The 23,948-nt window shown below is 42.3% G+C and overlaps 1 protein-coding gene across 5 annotated transcripts; it reads left to right on the top strand.

Moving 5' to 3' along the window:
- The first annotated feature begins 1,069 nt into the window (after positions 1-1,069).
- mtus1a (microtubule associated tumor suppressor 1a) lies at positions 1,070-23,841 on the top strand. 5 transcript variants are annotated; one of them, XM_034543192.1, is made up of 14 exons: positions 1,070-3,208; positions 3,428-3,554; positions 5,392-5,625; positions 6,917-7,006; positions 7,412-7,525; positions 12,164-12,366; positions 17,817-17,883; positions 20,354-20,568; positions 20,720-20,825; positions 21,045-21,118; positions 21,239-21,334; positions 21,982-22,098; positions 22,190-22,287; positions 22,684-23,841. In XM_034543192.1, the coding sequence occupies exons 1-14, from the start codon at positions 1,229-1,231 to the stop codon at positions 22,916-22,918; spliced, it is 3,756 nt and encodes a 1,251-aa protein (XP_034399083.1). In that variant the 5' UTR covers positions 1,070-1,228; the 3' UTR covers positions 22,919-23,841. The 5 variants fall into 5 exon arrangements, with proteins under 5 accessions (XP_034399083.1, XP_034399086.1, XP_034399085.1 ...); XM_034543196.1 differs by lacking the exons at positions 1,070-3,208; positions 3,428-3,554; positions 5,392-5,625; positions 6,917-7,006; positions 7,412-7,525 and adding an exon at positions 8,457-9,052; XM_034543197.1 differs by lacking the exons at positions 1,070-3,208; positions 3,428-3,554; positions 5,392-5,625; ... (1 more) ...; positions 7,412-7,525; positions 12,164-12,366 and adding an exon at positions 16,927-17,109.
- Positions 23,842-23,948: the final 107 nt, after the last annotated feature.

Genomic DNA, 23,948 nt, shown 5'->3' with positions numbered 1-23,948 from the left:
TAGCTGCTCTAGAGTATATCAGCTCTAGTGACTACAAGTGCCATCGACTTTTTAGTTGCATCACTCTTTTACACCAGGAATTAGCATCAACTGCTTGATTACATTTTGATATTGCTACTAAGGAAACTTCCATTTTAGCAACATTTCACACAGATGAGCCAAAGGCAAGCAAGCTGCCACTCTAGAATGAAAGCTTCAGGTTAAACTATCTTGTATGTAAATTTTTTGTCATTTTAGTGTGTGCTTCCTGGGAAAGTCATGCAGCCTCACTGACTCTGCCCTTTCTTCCTCACCCAGTATTCTCTTAATCCTCTTTGACTAGCGTTTCATTCCCTATTATTGGGTGATTTACATCTGGAAAGATGGACTTGTTCAACTTTTTGCTATAGAAACAATAAGACAAAACATGAATAACATTATTTATTGTGCTTTAGTTTACCTCAGGAGTTTTCTTCTATGTACCAGGATGTTGGGGTCTGCATACTGGAACACTTTCAGGCTGTTGGTGACTTGATATCTCACTCTCCAGTGGTACATGCCACAATGGTGCTTTTGTTGTCGTAGTAGCTGGCAAGTCTAGCAGTCCAGTCAGCTTACAAACACAACAGTACCCAAAAATGCAGTTAAGACTGCCATTTACTTCTAATGCCAAACCCATGCTGGCTCATTTCAGTAGATTCCTGACTTGTAACTGCTTGGCCAGCCTCACATTTGATATTTTTATTTTTTATGATTCAGGAGAGACCGCAGGTGTCTGGTAAAACATTTCTCTAGAAAGTGTAGATACTCCGGTCCTCTGCAATTGCCTACTGCATCGCTTAGAACAACAAGGAGATTGTTTAGACAGACCTGCAATACAGTATGCCCTAAGCATCATCCTACCGAGTTTTGCATTTTTCATTGAGCGAAGTCATGAATAATTTGAGTGTCCAGATACTGTAACAATTACCAATTCAAAGAGTCACCAGGGCAAGCGAAAGCCTTTTTGAAGCCCTGAGCTAAATTTTACACTGGAATATCCATTTGGGGGGCTTCTGTTAACATTCAGTGAAATTACAAAGATGTCAGCACAATTTGTACATGGTAATATTGTTATAAAAACAATTAACTTTTCTCCTCTTTCTCCTCAGATATTCATGCTTGATTAACCAAATTGATGGATTATTGTGCTAACCAAATGTGAGGGTATTCAAAGCCACAGTAGGCACAATCCTGTCTGAACTCCAAAATGTCTAAAACGACATTCAACATGTCCACCGACCAAGTTGAAGGCACAGTCCTTCTGCCCCACAGAGAGACAGATGGTGACAGAGACGACTCGTCACTGTCACCTTCACCTGACGCCAACAGTAGTGGTTCAAACCTGAGTGACAGAGAAGCCAACAGCTCCCCTGACGTCAACATGCTGGAGTGCTGCCTCAGTGACGGCTCCTTTGTGCATGACTCCTACAACACCACCTTACCACAGGATAACGAATTATGTGGCGTAAGCCTGAACCTGAACCAAACTTTTATCACCACACCTGTTGCTAGCAGTGTGCATTTCTGGAATCAAAACTTGAGTCTGATGAGCCACCATGAGATGGGATTAGGTGCGTACCAGTCTTTCAGTAAAGACACAGAGAATGGAAGTAGCAGTGCAGTGCTGTCTCCAGACTCTGCTGCGAGGGAAAGCCAACTGAGTTCAGCTCAGACTTCCCGTCGAGGATCCACTGAGAATGACTGCTGCTCCCTGAGCTCTACGGAAATGGTAATAAGGAGCAATAGTTTTTGTCAGGGGGATCAGTCATTCTTAGTCTCTTCCCTGGAGGATTCGTACGTCTCTGTGGCTGCAGGCCATCCAGCATTCCCTGCTGAATCTAACCTGCTGTCAACTACTTTGCCGGATGTCCTTGAAAAATCCACAGAAGGAGTCACCGAGGAGAGCATAGACTACCCGTGTCTTGGCATGACTTTCACTCAGGCAGACCTTCCCTCTGAGGAAAACTATATGGCAGCGTCCAACTCTCTTGTAGCTCTGCCAAGCGAGAATGAAGGAGATCTTTTCATGACTTTTCACTGTGAATCATCTCCTGCAGGTTGTGGAAAAGAGGCTCTGTTTACTTGTGTTGAAACAGAGCTGTCGCCCCGTTTCCCTGGAGCATTTACACCAGAACAATGCCAGACCTTTTTGTCCACTCTGCCAGCAAAAGAACACACTGATATGGATATTCATACTTCCACTCCAGTGCAAAACATTGGAAACAAGATGCCCATCCTCCCCTCCTTTTCAGAGTCTCCCTGCACTGGAAACGCGGGCAGCGCAGGACTCCACCCTGTTAAACAGCAGACTGCTAACTGTTTAGTTGCAGGACTGACGCCTTCAGCCAGCAAAGTCAAGAAAATGGAAATTAAGAAGTTTCCCAGGTTAAACTTCAGCAGTGTAAAATCAAAAGTTTTGACGAGAAGTGTGCATAAAAGGTCAGGGCTTAGCCTTGTTTCACTGCACAAAGTGAACAATAAACTCACTGAAGCACAAAGCGGAGCGCCCATCATGAGTAGTCCTGCTAACTTTAGGAGTAGCGCTGCAGTTATCGCTACCACCACTAAAATGGTGAATGATGCTCCGAAACGAATGAATATAGAGGCTGCTAATTTGGGTGTAACAATTATACAGTCTGGGATTTGTGCTGTGGCTGGACAGGGGAAGAGTAGAGCAACTCCACTGTACCAACACCCAGCTGCAAATAAACATGCTTCAACAGTCCAATGCAGTAGCGCCAGCTCTGAAGTGGACCTGGCAGCCTCAAGTCAAGTAGCAGACGCCGCAGTGCTGCATTCTGGCAAAAAGACCCTTTGCTTCTCATCTTCAGAAAAAAAACCTAAAAGTTGCCAAACTGATCCCAAACCAACTCCAAAAAAGTGTGTGTTGAACAAAATTGAGGTCAGGTCAGGCTCGGCTTTAGGCCACGACAAGCCTCCTATGCTGAAGATGCGGCTGCGCTGCTCATCGGACAGTTTATCATTGTCATCTAGGCAACCCAGGGAGAAGAGAACAACTTTAAAGTTGTCAAATAGCTTTACCATTCCAAAAGCTGACTCCCACCTGGGCCAGACCAAACTAGGGAACCTGAACTGCTCTTCCCTGAATAAACAGGCCGTACAGACTGAGGCCACAAACACTCCTGCTGAAATCTCCCCAAGAGAGGTTAAGAGGATCAGCCTGGTGGTGAGTAAAGACTTATAAACCATAACAAAATCGGCAGCAGTTTTTAACTTTAGTACTGTTAATATGCTCTTGCAGCTTATTCCGTAAAACCATATTAAATCCAAATATTTTGGTAACAGAGATTTGTTTGGAGTTCGCAGGGAAAATGTGTTTGTAATGAACCAATCGGGGCCAAATGCACAGAGCTGTGGATTGAATGAGAAATTGCTCTCTTCGAAGGCACAGTCCAGCAAATCGGCAACAGCAGGAGCTTCCTCGGAAGAGAGTAGGAGCAGATTTCGAGGTCTGACATCTAGACTATCAAAAGCTGTAGGCACACCACAGTCCAAGCTGAAGAGCACTACAGGTAAGACTCATAAAAGCTGACTAATATTAAATATCGTACATGCTTTCCATTAAGCCAGGGGTCAGCAACCTTTTCCTATTTCCTTTGCCACAGAACCAGCATCAGTTGAGTTTGGAGACTTGGATCAAAGTAAATGTATTTGCTCTGTTTGCTGCAGAAGTTGAGAAATCGCTCTTCTTCGCTTGTCTTCAGCTTGATACTGTTCAGCAAATGCTTTGTGCTCGTTCTTTCAACATTACATGTTTAATAATTCCTGTCACATATAAAGCATACAGGTAAGCCACCATCGTACGTCCACGCAGAATTAAACTATTCTTTTCTCTGACTTTTTTTTTTCTTTTTTTATCCATTGACAGTTTAACGAAGGCGGGGCTCTGCATATCATGATGAGCCACCTGCAGGGAAAGACGTAATAGGATGTGATGCACATTTTAGTTGAACAAATATTTTTAAAAAAATGATTGAATGATTGTCTACTGGGCAAAACATAAATAAATATTTTTTTTTTGTCAAAGCCTCAGGGAGCCGCAACAAAGGGGCTACAGAGTCCACGGTTTGGGACTAATTAATCTACGTCATTTAAATATTGAATGTTAACCCCATCTAATCGGACCCCCCCTCCACGCTTCTCCATCCAGTGTTTATTTTTAACATTTTCTGTAACCACTGTTTAGTATTACAATTAACGCCGCACAAGTCTGTTATCTCCTTTCTGTGGACTTGAAATTAGAATATCGGCACCTTACAAAATCTTAACCATTTCCTCTGTTGTGTAAACCAAGAGAATTGTGTAATGCGCCTGTTAAACCTTGTTTGTACTTGAACAAACACAGTAGAGAGGTTGGACTGTACTTGAAGGGTCATGTGGTATTAAAGGCAGCATCAGAGGTCCATAGTTTGGACTTGTTGCTCTCCCAGCAGATCTTGAGCCCTATCATGTAGAGGGGGGATTCTAGGTGGCCATTGTAAACTGAAATGATTGAGCTTGTAGTAAAGCATTCTCTCCATGAGAGGGTGACATTGAGCTGTTCCACTAATAGACTTAATGTTGTCCTCCTAATGAGCTCAGCCATGTTCCACAGGAACAGTGTTGGATACAGATGTCACCTCCGGGGGGGGGGGGGGGGGCAGCAGCAGCAGCAGCAGCTGCAGCTTAACACTCTCTGCCCTTCTGCTTTTCATAGTAAGAGTCCTGGGGAAGGAGGGGTACTCTTCCTCTGATGGGAAGCCATCTGTACGAGTGGAAAAAGCAGGGGAAGGAAAGGGAGGTTTAGAGCTCACCAATAGTGTCAAAGTGAGAGCACAATGCTTAAAACAAGCACTCTGAGCACCGTAGCGAAGCATTTACTTTCTCATGCACCGGCAACAGACGCTTTACTGACATGCATTATTTAGTTTAACATTACTTTTTTTTTTTTTTTTATTAAATCATATTCGACATGTTTGCTGTTGTGAGTAAGATACATGCAGGTAAGTTTTGTACAATTTCTATATTTAAATGCAACAAGATATAGGTAAGCTGCTGGGGATCATTTTATCTTTTCAGAAATTTATTTTTACATTGTCTTCTATTTGCTTAAACCCCCCCCCCCAAAACTAGTTGTAATTATTGACAAATGTCTCTAAAATATCCCATGAAAACCAGTTATTGTATTACTACTCATTATGAGGATAATATTTGCTGCTTTATTAAGTCTGATTTGGCCAATCTGAAAGCTCTGTGGACATTTCTACTGCCCGTGTTTGTACCGCATTGATACGCTTAGTATCTGTATTCGTCCTGAATGAAGCCGTTCATACAGCTGACCTTGTTTATTTGTGCTCTATTGCATCCCAGGCAGTCAGATGGTGCAGGCAACAGGAGAGCCGTCCCTTGGAATTGCCTCAACAGCCAGTATTAAGCCTCAACTGCACAGATCTCGACCTCCTCATACTCCCACTCGGCCTTCTCTTATGGGCCCTCCCCCTACTCCTACTTCTAGACTACCACGCAGGACCCCGGGGCCATCTGGGACCCTTGCTGAGGCCAGTGTTCACACTGAGCTGAGTGAAGGTGCTGGGAGTACACAAGGTAAGCCTAACAAGGATTTTTAGAAATAGCCTGTGGGTACTGAACATCCTATTTCATAATTGTATAAATTCAGTTTAATGCAGGTGTTTTCATGGATCTGGTTCATTGTGCTTTTCAACACATCTGGACATGGAGGGCAGGAGCCTCTGTTCTGAATGGTGACCCACTTCAGGCATCAGACTTGGATGTAAATCTCCCTGGGGCAAATCTGTCTCTGATTGAATACCTCCACATCTGCCAATATACTGGAACTTGGCATCTTAAAATATTTCTTCATTTAATAATCTGTACGAATGAGCTAAACTCCAGTCAAATGTCACAAATCATTCTGTGTTGCTGCTGAGCTTCGAGTGCTTCTGATGTCATTTTATATTCTTAATGATATATATAGTGTTAAGAGAGGGTAGTGTTAGACAGCAGGCTCTTACTCCACGCATCTTCAACAGCATGCAGGTCTATGATTGACTGAGAGGACCTATATTCCAAACTGGGGACCCTCCCTTGTGGTTGTCATGGCAACGTGTTCTATTCCACTCTAGTTCACACACACACACCCACACACACACACTGTGTTGCCTGGAGGATAGGGAGCACACAGACACACTCCAACTGATGTCGTCTGAGGTGAAGAAAAGCAGCAGTTTCCCTGTTTTTCTTAAAAACTAATGGCCGGTTACACAGGACTTCGAAGCTGCACCTGGACTGAAATTCCATCTGGTGTTTTCAATAGCTCCTCTTTAATGGCACAGGGCAGTGCAGCATCCAACTGTGATCTCACCCTCTTGACATGCCTGCTCATTGGATCCTATCGTTTTTGTATCATCCCTTTGTTAGCTGCGTTTAAAGGAAAAGATAGAAAGCTTTGGAGAAGTAAGTGAGACTGGAAGTTGATAATTGTAGTATTCATGAAGTGTTCAATTAAAAGAGCTTCTGGAAAATCAGTTTAGTTCAGATGAAATGCACATTTGTTTTGCATGCTAGATATAAATTGTTGTCATTGTCTATACATTTTATTCCAGATCTACTACTTCTGCTATGGTAGACTCAACATGACCCATTGTTGATCTGACTCATTGTATTTTACCTAAATAAAATAACAGAACAATTTCCTAAGCCTTTCTAAGCCTGTTGTGCTTGTTATGGTCTGTTGAATGACATGTTAGTGGTGATTACAGCAGTACTACATTTGAAAGCAAAAAGGTATTGAGGTGCTCGGTGAATTTCAAATGCTTTTACAAAAACATGTTGGGATTTGTAGTATTTCACCAGTGCTTCTCTATTTGTTCAAAAGTTTCTGGAGGACCTCCACATAAACCATCCCCTTTCAAAACTGTGCTGAAAGCTAGACTAATCACGACCCCGAGGAAAACCACTGGACTAAGTGAGAATATATCTCTCTCTATATACTTTACATTTCAGACTTTCCTTTTTTATCTTGTTTTCCTTTCCAATGGTTTGTTTTATTTAAGGTTGAAGCCATTAAGCTTGAATGTTAATCAAATGTAAGTCTTCTTTCTGAATTCCCATTTGTCAATGTGAGTGATATCACCTTGTTTTTTGCATTTCAAACACTGGCAAATCCTCATACTCTGAGGAAATGGCCCTATTAAATCTGTCTTTGAACGCGATGAAACACAAAAAGCTATTGTTACTACCACTGTTGAATATCTTGTGTGTAAATTATTTCCATCAAACAAACTGCTAGCGGTTATAGCCAGTTGGTGCTCCATTATGGCTCAGATTAACTCCACCCACTTGTCCCACCTGGATCTTCTGCTTCTAACAGCTTTGGCCACAGCATGCAAACCTGCTGCTTCCTCCAGCAAAGGCACTTCAAATTCTACAGCCAGTCCTCTGAAAAGGACCGCTTCTGCAAGACTTGCTCGTCTCAGTGGACCTGGTAAGAGTTCAACTGTATCCATTTGATTTGTTTCAAATAAATGTTTAGGTGCGCTTGTAGATGATATTGTGCTTTCTGTAATAATGTAGTATAACAACATAATAGATGTGCAATTTCAGCCCCTTTTTTATTGTTATTGTGCCAACACTGTTTTAGTTTTCTAAATAGAAACCTGATGCATTATGGTATTGTATTTGAATTGACTACAAATCGCCTTTTATATTTAATTGATGATTCAAGTCTGGCATCTATTTTGTTGGAAGTGCTTTTTAAAATTAATTGCACATTGATGATGATGATGATGTGACCCTATACAAGTAAATCGAAATTTTTTGTCAATTGATTTAGACATTTTTGCTGAGAATAATGTTTCATGGTTTTGGTAAGAAAATTAACCTGAAACTATACAAGTGAGGGGGCTAAAGGTAGGTCGCCCTTGTGGCTTGTATCCAGAGAGGAGTTCTTTCAGCTGTAACTACTACAAATTAATCTAGTGTTTTGTTTATTGCTTTTGTACTCTGTAGCTCACATACAATGCTGGATGCATATTTCCGTGCTATTCATGTATCCTGTCTTTTACATTATTGTTAATTTTACAGTTTTGCAGAAACTAGATGGTATTATTAAACACTAAATTAATCGGCACATTTGTTTCATTCTTAGATTGAATATGTTTCACAGCCATAGCTGAGGACACATTTTCACAGAGCTATGCCAGCCAAGCTGTTTTCAGCTCGGCTCATCAAACGCATGTGATGAGAAGTCTGTTATCTTCTGCCATCATGACACAAGGAAAGAGCATAAATGAGAGGAATAGTGAGGGGAATGGGTTTAAATTCCCATTGGCTGCTTATATGCTATTGGCTCCTCCCACCCCACCCCCTCTGCTCTCTTCCTAGCATCCTGTCTCTGCTACAGCACCGCCATCATTAAGCTTGGAGATGCTGCTTTGCTCTGCTGTGGGAGATTTGTGTGTTTGGTGAATACGCTGAAGCCTGGCTTTACCAAGAGGATTAAGGGATTTACATTTTTTTTTTTTTCTTCTCCTGCCCCATCACATCTATTAGCTCTGTACCACAAACCACTGGCCAGCGTTTACCCAGCTCTGTATTTTACAGCCTTCACAGCTTGGAATTACATTTTGAGTTGGGAGATCTGCCATGCTGAACCGGGTGCCTTCGCTTTTTTTCAGGGCCTTTTCAGTGGTGTAATTCCTGCTAGTGTTTTTGTTGCTTTTATTCATTTTTATTTTAGCTGTCAAGTCTGCTTTTACCGGAGGCATGATACACTGAGGCACACCATGGCATGTGGTTCATAGCCAACATCAAGATTCTGCATTTGGAAACCGTTTTATTTAAGTGATTTATTGGCTAAAACCATTGGCGTCTTCCTTTTGTTTTGGAGAGATGTTATGGTCGCCAAAGCTCTCCCTGTCGAACATCCACGTGCGTCTGACAGCCAAGGGTTTACTCCGAAACATTCAGCTGCTTTCAGGATGCAGGAAGAACACTGTGGTTTTTCAAGCAGGTCTGTCAGTTATTTTGTTAATTAATATTTCTACCAATATTGTTGTGGTTTTTTTGCCTCCTATATGTTTTCCTATAATATTATGCCAATCCTATCAGTGGTTGCTTCTCACATATAGACCTGTGCAGTTCGCTGTTACTGAAATCTATTTTTAGATTGCTGTTTACTAGGATATCATATTTTATTTACCAACCCTGGTCAGAAATACATGCAACCCTGAGCAGAAATATTGTAGGATATGAATCTTAAAAAATTGTATTTCAACAAACATCCGAATTGTCATATTGTATTTTCAGAATGGCGTTTCTTATTTTGGTTCTTGGTCTCTAGGTTGAACCTTGTTGAACAGGACTGTGGGAAACGGTAGCTTCCTGTGGTTCCCACATTATTTAAAGCATTTTTCTCCTGTTTTTTTAAATTTGTCTTTCTTTAAGATTATGACCAAATATGGTAATTTAGTTTTACAATCTCAAAGGTTTCAATAACTCACTGCAATAACAACACTTATTTATTTTTAAACATCGGAAATACATATTGGTTTACTTTTAAAGTCATAGTTTTTAGTATTTACATGGTGTCTCATGAATCAAGTCCAGTGAATGTTGCACTGACCATTATTGTCTTGTATTGTGTCAACCAAGCACTATAACAAGTGCTTGATTGTGAGGGGTCACCATCATGCTTTGTGCTATGGTGCGCTATCTCAGCAGCAGTCATGACGCAGTGGAGCCACTAAATCAGACTTTGATGTAAAGTATACGTGTTCAAATGGTACAAAATGAGGGCAACATGTGTCATCAGCTCTGCGTTCAGACACTTTGATGAAAATAGCTGCAGATCCTCTGTTGCCATGGAACAGCAGTCAAAGGGAGCGATGGCCTATGCTTATATAAATTCAAATGAAATTGCAGAATTGTGTTATCAGAAAACAAAACCATATTATAGTTAAAAATATACGATGATAAAGCCTGATATGATGCTAACTCCACACTACGTTTGATCGGTGTGAAATTCTTTTTTCTTTTTTGTGAATGAGAATTACACTGGGCAGCCCTCAGGAAATGTTTTTTCTGAACAAGGAAAATACAGCATTCTTGTTTGGACCCTGAAAAGCTAACTGAATTTTATGATCACGATGTGACTCTGGACCCCCCTTCCCCCCTCTTTAGACCATTTTGAATTACATTTAAATGTGTTGCCTAATGTCTACTACTGGTCTTGGAAACGAGCACAAGCTACTAGCTGGGGAAAATAAACAAGTGGGAATATTTTACTGCCAGTTCCTCTTTATATGGACATGTTAAAAGTGGCATGTTGGTTAACATTATCACATAGACAAATCTGATATTTCCACAGTATGAAGCAATACTGCCACTGTGCAGTAGCTCAACAGTCTGTCACTAAGGTTGGCTTTAATCTGCAGGCCTGTCTGTTACAGGTTGTCTGTGACACAGGTGATGCTCCTGGAGACGGCATCACCTTTGTGCTCTTTGCACAGCCAGCAGAGGGCACTCTCTTAAAGAAACCGTTGTAGATTTCGTGAACTGCAGGATCATCAAAATGATTGAAAGCTGAGCAGCACAGTTGAACTGTTTGTATGGATCTGGATCAGAAAAAGGTTTTTTTTTATTTTGACATTCCTCATGCTTTCAATAATTCTGAGAATGCAGCCAGGACACAGATATAAATCTGTTTTTCCACTCTTGAATGATCTTCGTCCCGATTTCAGTCTGAAAATTTCACACGCTCTAAAACAAACATGTAAAACTGCTCTCCAAATGAAAGCATAAGGGGCCAAGACATCCTGAAAGTCATGTAAATGGTACAGTACGGTGTGTCTTTTGTTGGTCTTTTTGACTTTAGCTCTGAGACACAGAGGCCACTGAGAAACTAGTTTTTTGAGGTGCCCACATCTGGATGCAAAGAGATATCCACATCTGGATGCAAAGCTGTGTAAACTCAAGCCTCTGGCATGAATGTAGAATATAATTATTTAGATGAAATGGATCAGACTTTTTACTATTCTTTTTCTCGCATAGAAGGTTTTTGTTTTTCTCTTTCACCAAATTGTTGAGCTGTCAAACCTGGGGTGTTCTCTCTGTAGTATTATGTTGACCCAATGAGGCCAGGGCTCTGCTGCTCCTGGATCAGCTGTCTACAGTAGGCAGGGAAGATGTTTCCTCTGGTTGGATTAAATACCTTCTCCTCACGGCCAATATAAACAACAGGGTCTTATTTTGAAAAGCATCTCGCTAATTGCAGCATTACTGCATCTGAAATGTGTCTACATCCCACAGTTGCATGCTGGTGTTATTCTGGGATGTTATAATGCTTTAGAAGGGTACGCTGCTTCGTGCATCTAAATTTAGCTTGAATATGCTCCAGGTCTTGTGGCTCATAAAGGGCATGATTCTAAACACTTACGCTGGGGTTGTGCCTACATAGTATTATGGGAGCACACTTGAGTGGGTTCACTCACAGTACCTTTTTACATATTTACTTGCGATGTCTAGTTTTTATATTCCGAGCTGAGTGAGTATCCCCACAGGTGGTACTTTAGATTCCACTCACTGATCTTCCCCATCAGACTATTCTCACTCCAGTCTCAAACAAAGAAACACACAGGTGTCCTTTTCTTCCCTCTTGTCAACTTTAACACTTGGTGGTAGTGAGTTTGTCAGTTGTGTGTTCTGATGTCTCTGTGTTGTAGAGGAGTAAACTAAGTGTTCTTCATTAGTAGGATTGATGGTAGCTGTTTTACGGGGGTGATGTATTTATACAGCCTATGTAAATCAAAGCTACAGTAGCACGGCCTCGCTAAAATAAGTTGTCCTTGGTGACTTGTGTCTGCACAGCACTAGATTGAATTAGGTTATGGGAAACTAATTGCATTCAGGGGATCCATTTTGATGTCTGGGCTGTTGGAGGAGCAGCACTGGGACTCATCAGACTGGCTTATTGGACAGAACAGGGCTTTGACACTGGAGTTTGTGACCCGGACAGCAGTGTATAGGGTGGGTGGTGCTGCCGTTGGACCAGCTGTAACGGCGATGGATGGGGGTATGATGATGATCAACGTTGTCACAACACTCAACGCATGTTCTTTCACAGTGGACAAGGGCCAGCCCAAGGCCAGCTCCCGCCAGCAAGTGCCCCAACCGAACCAGCGTAGTGGACCTCCGGATGTGGTGCCAGCGAGTGTTGCCGAGGGTGGGAGGAAGGACCAGAGCGTCCAGCAGCTCGGAGGACTCCTGACAGCTAGTAACCGCAGATTGCAAGCCGTCGCCATCGTCTTACAGCGAACTTTGGCTGAGGTATGGAAATTTGAGTTATGACGGATTTTTTTTTTTTTTTTTACAGAAGAAAAGTGTACAACTACTGCAGCTTTCAACCTCACCAATCTTTTATTCAAATAAAAATAGAGATGTCTAAATAACACAGACTTTGTATATTAATAATATTTTCTGTCAGTAATCATGACACTTAAAGATCACTGGTTAGTTAAGGTTTAAGTTAGGTTGCCTAGTATAAAAGGTATGAATATATATGTATATAAAAATAAATTCAGGCATCTATCTTATATATTATATATATTTTCACTGCATTTTTCTTGTTTTACTTCATTTTATGGAAAGCTGACATCTCCTGACTCTTTAGCACACACCAAGTATGAATATATATCTTTATGACATAACTACAAGTGTTGCAACATAACATCCTGTGTGTTGATGCAAGGCAAACCAAATGTCATTTCTATTTAGAGAAAAAGCATGGGTGGGTGTGGGGGGGGGGGGTTATTGTAAGCATATGAGGGGCTGCACACAGACATACGTGGAAGCTGTCCAACGGCCCTGTTGTCATTCACTGAACAACTGAGGCAATCCTTGATCAAAGAGAAAATCCATTTAAGAATGAATCTTTATTGCAGCAGAAGATTTTCTCAAAGCTTGTTTGTCTTTCCGTTCAGTTGTATCGTTCATAGGTCATTCAGGTAGACAAACATGACAAGAGAGCCTTTAAAATATGGAAGTTTAAACCGATCTGTTTTAAATAGTGGTGCCATGTGATTGGCTTCCAGGAACTGGATGCCCCTATGGACTAATCTACACACACTCAGTGTAAACAGACTTATCCTATCAGCTACCCTCCACCCAACCGCAACCATCTAATCCCTTATTTAGTAGTTGTATTAGAAAATTATGATTCAGTGCTTAGTCTGTGTGGTAAATATAAGTTAGACCCTACAGTCTACTATGAGTGAATTATGAAATTAAATTAAAGTTGCCCAATTCAGTTGGTTATGTTTACAGGACTGACAACATCAGTCTTGGAGGATACAATCGGACACAGTTGCCCTGTTTGATCAAATGACACGAGCCATTTCCGTCCGTCTGGTTAACTTTACAAGTGTCTGTCAAATCTTTTGACATCACATGTGTTGATTTATGGGATGTACGATCCACACACAAATTGATTTTAAGTCATGAGATATTTAGTGACTCAGTAAATTACTTCATATGATTACATCACTCAATCTTAACTCCAGATTTCATAATTCCAGACCTTCATGTGTCAGTGTTGCAATTTCAACATGCAACTATCTTTATTTATTCGATTTTTATCAAAGTTATGTTTTTATATTTTTAATTAACAAATAGATTTAAGTAACAAACAACACAACACTTTTACATATCCATCCATCCATTATCACCCGCTTATCCGGGGTCGGGTCGCGGTGGCAGCAGGTTCAGCAGGCCGACCCAGGCTTCCCTCTCACCCGCAGCACTTTCCAGCTCATTCTGGGGGATCCCGAGGCGTTCCAAGGCCAGCCGGGAGATATAATCCCTCCAGCGTGTCCTCTGTCTTCCCCGGGGCCTCCTACCAGTTGGACGTGCCCGGAAAACCTCTAATGGGAGGCGTCCAGGAGGCATCCTGACTAGATGCCCGAACCACCTCAGCTGACTCCTTTCGACACGAAGGAGCAGCAAAAAGTACAACAAAGGAGTATTTGTTGTACTTTTACATATGTACAACAAATACTGACTCGTGGTTCAGTGCTGTTACAATTACAAACGGTAATGGGTAGCCCGATGTCCAAAGGGGATTCACTCCTTCTCCCCTGGCTAACAATGCTGTTTCATTGACTATTGTCAAACATCAGCACACCAAGATAGTCGAGGCAGTAGCTGTAGAAACCCTTTAGTAACCCAAGGTTCATTTTGTATCCAGAAATATTCTCTATTCAATGAATTTCTCCTGCTATTTTATGATGTATAAAATCTTTTCTTTTCAGTTTTTTTGTGTTTTTAAATACTTGAGGCCTGATTCAGTGGCACAAGGGCAGACATCAGGTCTGCCAGGACCTTCCTCTAGAGGCCGCTGGAAACTTGCTATCATTCCTCTGCAATCCACTGGACCGTATCTGACATAGTTGCTACTCCTCTGATGCTTCAGCACAGGGAGTTGAGGCCAAATCCATTGGCACATGTAGACTAGCAGGGGAATAACACGCCAAGAAGTGACTCTCTTTCTAGCCCTGCTGTGGCTCCAGCTTAGCGGAGCGGTTCATCACACACAAATTAGCATTGTTTTCATATACTTGTTGCTGCTGGAGTTTTACTCATTCTGGTTTGTTGCTGCCGTGAAGTGAAAAGTGGCTTAAAACTTGTCTGTGTTCCAAAAGTTATGAATAGACAAGAGCCAGAGACTAAGAGTACCTTAGCTTCTCACATGAAACATGTGGCTTAGAAACAAGGGGGGATGTTTGTTGACGAGAATTTATTCAGAAATAAAACCATGATCATCAATAGTAATACAGAAAGTCACTCATGCATTTATATCCTTTGGCCTAGTTTGCAGCGACTCTTTATTCCTGCTTTACTCCAGTTGGACACCAGACAGATCCCATGTGGCAGCGCTCTGGATAGTTGCAGTTGTGACATGTGACTTCATGTCAGTCCAATTTTAGCCTCAGTGAGCTTCAGTGATTCATTCTTTTTTTCATTGCTTCTGTCAAAAAGGTGAAAGAATACAGGTATTGTTTTTTTTTGCAACCAGGACCCTGAGATGGAAATCTGCTTTTCTGCTCTTGAATGATCTTTGTCCCAATTTCAGTCAGAAAATTTCCCATGCTCTAAAACAAACATGTAAAGCATGTGCTCACCAAATTAAAGCATTAGAGGCCAAAACATTCTGAAATTCATTTAAATGGTACAGTAAGGTGTGTGCGTGTTTGTCTTGAAGGCTGCGCCTGTCTTTTATGCTGAACAGTTTACTTTAGCTCTGACAGAGGCCACTGAGAAACTAGTTTTTGAGGTGGACTACATATGTGTAGTACCTCAAACTAAAACTCAAGCCTCTGGCATGAATGTAGAATAGAATTATTCAGATGAAATCGACCTGACTTAACTATCCCTTTCTCACATGGAAGGTTTTTGTTTTGCTCCGTCACCAAAGTGTTGAGCCAGTAAACCTGTGGTGTTCTTCTCTCTGCAGTATTATGTTGTAATACAGACAGTCACTCGTGCACTTATTTCCTTTGGCCTAGATTACAGCAACTAGTTGTCAAGTGTTTTGAGTTATTTTTGACATTTGCTCCTCAGATATTTAGTAGCCTTCCAAACTATCAACCATGAGCCTTCAACATGTGTGCATGTTGTAACTTGACTGCTCATTCCATTCATTACAAAAGTCAGTATTATATTTGGAGCGTAATGTAGAGGATTAACTGATGGAGATATGTAGTTATACAAAGCTGCTGCTGCAGCAGCACTGAAACTATTGATTCCAGTGGACATGTTCATTTAAAATGAAACATCAGTTAAGTACACAAGAATAACAGATTTGTGTGCACGGTGTGTGTTAATGGCCAAGTCTGTGTGGATGCAGTGTGCAATGGAATTTGGTGGCAATTCATGAGACCAAGAATAGGAGGCTCACCAGCTTGGTTTGAGAATTTCCCAGCTGCTGACTGGATATGGTTATGAACAGCAGCCAAACGCTAGGCGAGGCCTGAGCGCTGTTATCATCTGTTATGATGGAATGTGTGAGCACCGGACCTGGTGCCACAAACCTTATCTCGGAGAGCAAATGCGTGTCAGCGTAGGATTGCAAGCACATCCCCCAAAAAACAAAGGATTTTGAGTCTCGACTTTACTTCACTTGCTTTCTGATATTTACAATATTTCTTGTAACTTGATCTGAAGCAATTATTTATTGATCTTGGTCTGCCATCAAGTGTTATTCTACACCTGACATGGTATCATATTGATGTACAACGGGGACATGTCTACTCTTTGCACCCAACTCGATGTCTCTAGACTTGCATAGGCTTTACCAAGTGAGTTGGTCAGATGGTTTCTAATGCAGTCTGAGTGATAACCAAAGTCAATAAAGTGACATCCTGTTCTTTAATGCTATACATCGACTGTAAAGACATGTGCTCACAGAGAAGCTGGAAATGTGATCCATCTCAGCATGTTATCATCTTGTATAGATTGTACCCATGAAGCCTTGCAGCAGAGTGTGAGGTAGTGATGCAGAGGGGTGAGGGGAGGATTTAATGTAGGTTTGCATAAGTGGTGGGGGATGGTGGAAATGAAGCCTCTCCATGTATCCCCTGGGAAGGTCACTGCTCAGCACAAGTCCTTCTCCATCAGCCTGATGTCAGGCAGGCCTGTACAATGTATCTGTTTGCTCCTCTCCAGCTGCTTTAGTGCTGTCTTAAAGTGACCTCGCCTCACTGATGAGGGGGCAGTGCTTATGCACACTGTAGCCTGCCCCTTTAGGGTTTTTTAGGTGTAATACGGTAATGCACTCTGCAGTCGCTCTCCTCAGCCAGCAGAGTGGCTTTTTCAGTCCTGCCTCAGATGTTGTCAGAGCAGTCTGGGAGGAGGTGTGTGGAGGTGGTGCGTCCACCTGGACCACCGTTTGTCCTGGAGTACTGGGTCTCCATAGCTGGAGGGGGAGACTCCAGCTAGCAAGCCCCGGGCTGAAGCTGGATTATGGGCTGTTCTGGCAGCAGAGCGTGCCTTAGTGCTCCCTGTGCTGCAGAGAGGGTAACTGGCTTCTACATTGTTCTACTCTGCAGTGAGGAATTGATGCAGATTTGGGATCTAGCAGGACATGGTGGACTATATTTCCTTTGTGAACTGATCAGTGAAGTCATATTTGACTTACTTGGTTATTATGTCTTGGCTTCATAATTGAATCATACAGGCTGTGTGATGTACTGTTTAGTGTCAGGTTGTTTATGTAAATCGGCATATTCAGAGAAAGGTGTTACACAAGATGTAAACAGTTGTTTGTATTTGGTTGCGTCGGTTGTGGAGAAGCACTGCAGCTATAGCCTCTTTACTGCAGAGCTGAGTCAGACCGGGACAAGTGAAACAGTGGGCTGACAGAATGCATGTGCTAAGACTGACGACACGAGATGAATGTCTATTTGTCCTTTTAATCTTCCTCCCTTACTTCTCTGGTGCTGTTGATGTATTTGTATTTCGCAGTCAAACACACAATATCCTGGAAAGAGTAAACTTATTCCTTAGATGGTTGTGTGTCATGGGTGTTGCCCTGGCAGAGCCTTCATTCTAATAGAGAATAACTTCAGGTGTGTTTGTGTGTGTGTGTAATTTGTATTTATTTTTTCAAACTGATGGTTATATTTTGTTATTTGTGATCCTAACTGATGTTTTCAGCTCAGAACATTACATTTACATCTTCATGAGCATGTGCATGACTGTTTACACTTGTTTTCTCTCTGCAGCGTGATGAAGCCACAAGGCAGGGCAGGGAGCTGTCCCAGGAGCTGGCCAGTCTTAGAGGAGAGCTGGGTAAGTTAGGTCACCTTGGTCACACACCAGCGGTGTTTACAGTTGTTATCACCAAAGCACACACTTCTGGTAGAGGGTATGCTTTTAGTTCCCCTTCTGCTCTGTTTTCGTTTAGATGATAAGGAAACATTTAAGGTGATTGCATAAATAATAGGGACAATAAAGTTTTCCTATTCATTTTTTTCATCGTGACTATCTTTGTTTACTCTGTTTTTTTGTGGTGATTTAATGTAGTTAGTGATCTGATTTTATTGGTGCTTTAAATTTGATTGTTAGGCATTATTCTACATTGAATAATTTAGTCCCCCACTGCATTGCACATTCCTCTGTACTCGTGCAGTTTGCTTTTGTCCATCAAATAGATACCCCCCCGGAGTTCTGCCTCCACTCGTTGATTGATTTGTCCTCTGCTGGAAATCATATGCCAAGGAGTGTGTGTTAAGTGTTGCTGAGTAGACTGGTCAGCCCATTCCCCAGGGAGTGGCAGGCTGACCTCTGACCCCATGCAGGCGGGGCTCCCAGTGGTGGAATGCCACACACCACCTGAGGCCTTGTGAGGGCTTGGGGACAATGACCAGTGCTTTGTGTCCAGCCTGTGTGCTGTCACACAGCCTTGTATGTACAGCTCCTAATACAGCTCACTCACCAGCTTTCATCTCTTGTACTCGAGGCAGTAGTGTTGGGGCTCCTCCCCTCCCTCACAGCCTCGGGACTTTCACATGACTGCTCTTATATGCTGAGTGCGGTTATATCTGCGCTTTACCACATTCTTCATGTCATGGAGGCTGTGAAACCTTCACTGACCTCAGATGGACCGTTTGTATTGTGTGTGTGTGTGTGTGTGTGTGTGTGTAGTAAAAGCTGTTTGGAAGTCCAGTCGCATTCTCGTGCTGCGTTCACACCAAAGATTCGCAACGCAGCATCTCAACGCTGATTGGCTTTTGCAACACAGCATGATGCACATTTTTCGCCCAAGTCAACTTGTGCGAATGAGGCGTATTTTTGGTGTGAACGCAGCATTATCGATTTGCGTTTAGTTAAATTCCACACTAAAGTGTCGCTGCCTGCTTCCAGTGATCTCACTCCTCATACGGCAATAAATTAGTCTTGCGCGTAAAATTATACCTAAGAAGGATCTGCATTATCTGACTTCCAAACACCCGTCACCCTGCTGTCTGTTTGCCAGAATACAGCTAACTTTGGATCCACTGCGCCCTCCTCCCCCTGTATGAGCCATGAGGTGTTTGTTTGATGTGGGTTTGGCCAAAGGCTCATATGTCCAGCTCTCTATACACATGGTTGGAGTGCTGGGCTCTTGTTGAGCTGTACATGCCAAAGCCTGATAGTCCCTATGTGAGCTTGGCCTCTGTTCCTTGATCTGCTGCTGTTATTCCACTCTTGCTGAGGTGGATCTTCATGCTTGTGCAGTGTTTATTCTGTAGCTCAGTTTTAACTGTCCAAAAACAGACTCTGGAACCGTCTTTGCGTCCAGACAGCATCAGGAATACACATAAGGTAATTAATTTACCAGTTATTCAGCATGACTAAAATTGCAACCTTCAATACATACGTCTGAACCAGTAAAGATGTTAAATACAGCATGTGGCCTTCTTGGCTAACGGGAATCTTCAGTTAAAAAAATGTTGAAAGGGGCATTTCATGACTCTGTTTGGTTACCATGGTAGCATTATAATGTGGATGCCAAATCAGTTTTTTAGAACGGGATATAAATTGTAAGATGTTGTTGCACAGAAGAGCTACATCTGGGTTCAGTTTTGAGTTCTGAATAGTTGTGGTTTACCGTCTTTCCCTGTATTCGATACCAAATGTTTGAAAGAGAATCACCTGCTGAACATATCAGCAAAGGTTCTTGTTGCGCACCATCAGCGAGACTTCACGAGTGACTGGAAGTTCTCACAGGCTTGCTGGTCAAAACAGTGTTTGTGTACAAGGACTTAAACTGAGAGGTTATAGTTATGGTTATATAGGTTATAGGCGACAGTTGCTGAATCGTGAGCCTGGTTTACTGAACAAAAGCCACCAATTGCACAAACTTGAAAATGGCAAATTACCAGCTGTGGAGGGAACGTGCCGGATTTCTAGATATTGTGAAAGAATTGGGAGACAAGTTGTTACCATATCTTCATCTGCCTATAAATAACTGCAGTGTAGTTGGCCTATGCACTCAAGTGCAAGAGGAACCTCCCCTCAAAGTCAGTTTTTCCATTCCTTTTTGGAGCGCATTTAGTGTCGCACATTTACACCAAGGGAGAACTTTGCTAAGCAGAGCTTCTTCCAGTGGACATGTCGTATTTCTCACACACGCGGTTACTAATGCATGTTTTTTTCCCTCTGTAATATTCATTAAAGAGGGCAGTCTATACAGCTGCAAACAGTCACTGAACACCATGCAAATGTCCTGTCACCTTTTTACCAAGATAAGATGCTAGCTTTCTGTTTGTATTTACAGTTTGCTCCGAACATTCATCTGAACGCCTGGAGAAGGAGAAGGATGAGTTGCGCGTGTCTCTGCAGGATGCGCTGCACAAGCTGCAGGAGCAGCACCAGAACGACCTGGTCGAGCTGGAGCTGAGACTTCAGGCCTTCTACCAGGCTGAGTGGGACAAGGTCCACCTCACCTGCCAGGAGGAGACAGACAAGTGCAAGACTCTCATGCAACAGCAGGTTTTTCCAATAATGATTTGTATTGTGTATTACAATAATTTATGCAGGTAGATTCATTATCATCCAGAGGTAAACACAAAACATCTTAATGCAATGCCTTATCAGTAATGCTGCGGCTCAAAATGATGTCTATCCTGTGTTCTTTTTAAAGGTGGAAGAGCTTAAAGCCAATCATGAGGCCATGAAGCTGGAACTAGAGAGCAGCCAGGCAGAACAGCTGCTGTCTGTTAAACAGCAGTATGACATGTCCCTGGGAGGTGAGTGAATTAATGAAACTACATCTATAGAGTTGCATTTTATGAATGTATTTGAAACTGAAGCTTTGAGTATATTTTAACTTTGGATATTCTACTCAGTTAGCAAATAAATGCATGAATGTTTGTATTGCATCATAACATTAAATTGTGATTTGCCTTGAGCGTTGTTGTGCGGTTTAAGTTATCTGAAATAATTCTTATGTCATAAAACTCTTTAAGAGGTCAGCGAAGTCCACAATCAGGAACTGCAGTCTTTGGAAAAAACTCTGAAAGAAACGGAAGCTGCTCTATCGGTAAGCTTGCCTTTTAGTTTTTCCTCAAACAATGTCATGTCAGAAGTATAAGTTCTGATTTGATGAACCAGGGTGTAGAAGCTTTACTCGGTAACCATGTTGTGCTGCGTACATCCACAGGGACGGATCGAAGAGCTCACCGTGGAGAACAATGGCCTGATTGAGAAGCTAACTGCGGTGGAGAACAGGAGGAAACAGCTGGCCGAAAAGAATCAGGTACCCTTATCTGTGTGCTTTTTATAGCACAGCTCCACTTGAGAAACATCGCATGACTCCAGTGTTGTTTGCCTTAAGTAGAAAAGGTGTCAAAACCCTGATGCCAATGATTACAAGGGATAAACTACCAACTGAAACAAAACATTTCACGTTATCTTAAAAGAAATAAAGAACCATTCTTTACCACAAAATACTATGAACTGGTTTGAGTGGGTAAGATTTTACTTTTCCCTGAGTGCTGTTATCAGTGTTAAGTGGCTTCCACATGTACTCGGTCATTAAGGTAACTACCTCACTTTACCCTACCACTCCACATCTGCCATTAATAGATGGATAACAATATAATAAGAACAGCAGAGGCAAGAACTCAGAATGTACTGACCACCTGTTAAAAAGGACGAGGGGGACTTTAGACGTTACCTTTATGCAGCGCACACTGTTTGCCCTTTTTATGTCATGGTGTATGACGGCTAAACAGCCCGAGCTTAATTTTCCCTGTGAGCTCACAGCTTTTCTTTACTATTTGTTAATGATGCATGACGCCTTCTGTTGTGTGGTTCTGGATTTCTGGACACATGACATTTTTTTACGAGGCTGGCTGAACTCATTTTTTAATTGATGGTCCCTGAACATCTTTGTCCTCTCAGAAGGACTCCCACACCCTGTATCTGGAGCAGGAGCTAGAGAGCCTCAAAGTGGTGCTGGATATCAAAAACAAACAGCTCCACCAGCAGGAAAAGAAGATGATGGAGATCGACATGCTGGTGAGACGAGAGGCTCGGGATCATGGTTGCTGAGCATCAAGACGAGCAACATGAGGGATTCAAGTGGCGTTTGCTTTTTTTATGTTTCCAGACAGAGAAAAATGTGAAGTTGGATGAGGGTCATAAGAAGGTCCGGCAGGAGAATGAGGACCTCCAAGCCCGCATGGAAAGACATTATGCACTGTCGAGGTAAGAGTTCACCGTATGAAGTCTTATATAGTGATGGAAACAGACTGTGAACTGAGACAGGGGTTAGATGCTCCTCCTGCTTCTCTGTGCCATGCATTTCCTCATAATTATTGTTATTATACCTTCGTTATTTAAAACAAACCATTAACCAATGAGCCACACAGTTTAACTGGTTCCCTCGACGAATATGAGCGCTAGAGTTTATTCTGACTTAATTCCACATACTGTGAGGCACAATTGTCCCCAACAAACGCTCCAGTGTGAGTCTTATCGTGGTATTTGTTGAGGACAAAGTGAACATATATCTACTAGTTCTTTGATTTGGCTTCAGTTCACTGGTTGAGTATCTCTGTCTGTAAACGGTTGTTCTAACTCGTCTGTGTCGATGCATCACAGACAGCTGTCGACGGAGCAGGCAGTGCTGCAGGAGTCCCTTCAGAAGGAGTCCAAGGTGAACAAGCGTCTGTCGATGGAGAACGAGGAGCTGATGTGGAAGCTCCACAACGGAGACCTGAGTAGCCCCCGCAAGGTGTCCCCGACCTCCCCCTCCCCCTCCCCATCCCGGTCCTTCAGCCTTGACGCCCCTCGCAGCTCGGGCTTGTTCTCCAGCCCCCCGGTGTCGCCCAGATAACGATGGATACTCCAGGATGCACACCCGGTCGTTGGAGAGCCCTCTGGAATAAAGAGCCATGTTTGTTTCCTGTTCTCTTAGAAACGCAGCAGCCTGACTTTGGCTCCTTCAGGATTGGATCAACTCTGACACTTTCTGTACAGACACTGCAGACTGTAAAATATTTAAATATAGTTGCACAGATGCACTTAATAAGCAAGGTTGCCTTGTTTTCTTGCCTTTCACGTCTGGTACTATGGGGGGGGGGGGTGAATCTCAGGACTTCTATGTAATGATACACTATTTTTGTTTGTTGACTTGAAGCTCTCACACACACACACACACACACACTGAGTACATGCAGTAAGAGATGAACAAATGCATCCATGTCAACACAGATACAGCCCTTGTTCTTTCTGTCTCTAGAGATCAGACATGGAAAGTCTGAATTCAGAAGACATTGTCCCTCCTCGGGCACATTATATTTAAAATGGTCTTGAAATGTGGAATTGCTGCTGTTGGATTCCTCCATTTCTCCCAGCCAACTGTCACGTCACAACATCCCGCTGCTAGTCATTACATCAGGGCTGTGCAAGTCTCAATCTGTTGTCTTTTTCTTTTTTTAAAGGTTATGTTTTGTTTTTTTTCCACCTAGTTTGTCAGTTCAAGTATCATCTGTTTCCTCGAACATTGTTTTGTTTTCCACAAGTGTTTGTTTGTTTGACCAGGGGACCAATCCGAGTCTTTGTGCACGTGTTTGGTAATCACCCCGTTTTGAACCCTCCTAATGCAGCTTTAAAGATGGGGTCTTTGCAAAGAGTTGACCTGAAGAGTCTCTGCTTGTACATGTCACTGCAATGTCTCAAAAATAGTATTTTGTGTGGAATTTATTCTATCAGTTTGTTGACCCGTTTTGAAATATGCAAATAATAAAGTCTTGTATTAAACCTGTTGTATCAAAGCTTTATAACTGATTTACATATTTTGAATTGCAGCAGATGAGATTCAGGGTTATAATTTAGAGGTACATGTTAGGAATTCTGTTTTTCCT

Source organism: Cyclopterus lumpus, chromosome 10, assembly GCF_009769545.1.
Source record: "Cyclopterus lumpus isolate fCycLum1 chromosome 10, fCycLum1.pri, whole genome shotgun sequence".
In the NCBI taxonomy this organism is placed as follows: domain Eukaryota; kingdom Metazoa; phylum Chordata; class Actinopteri; order Perciformes; family Cyclopteridae; genus Cyclopterus; species Cyclopterus lumpus.
The sequence above is the reverse complement of the archived record's forward strand: the minus strand, read 5'-3'. Positions and strand labels throughout refer to the sequence as shown.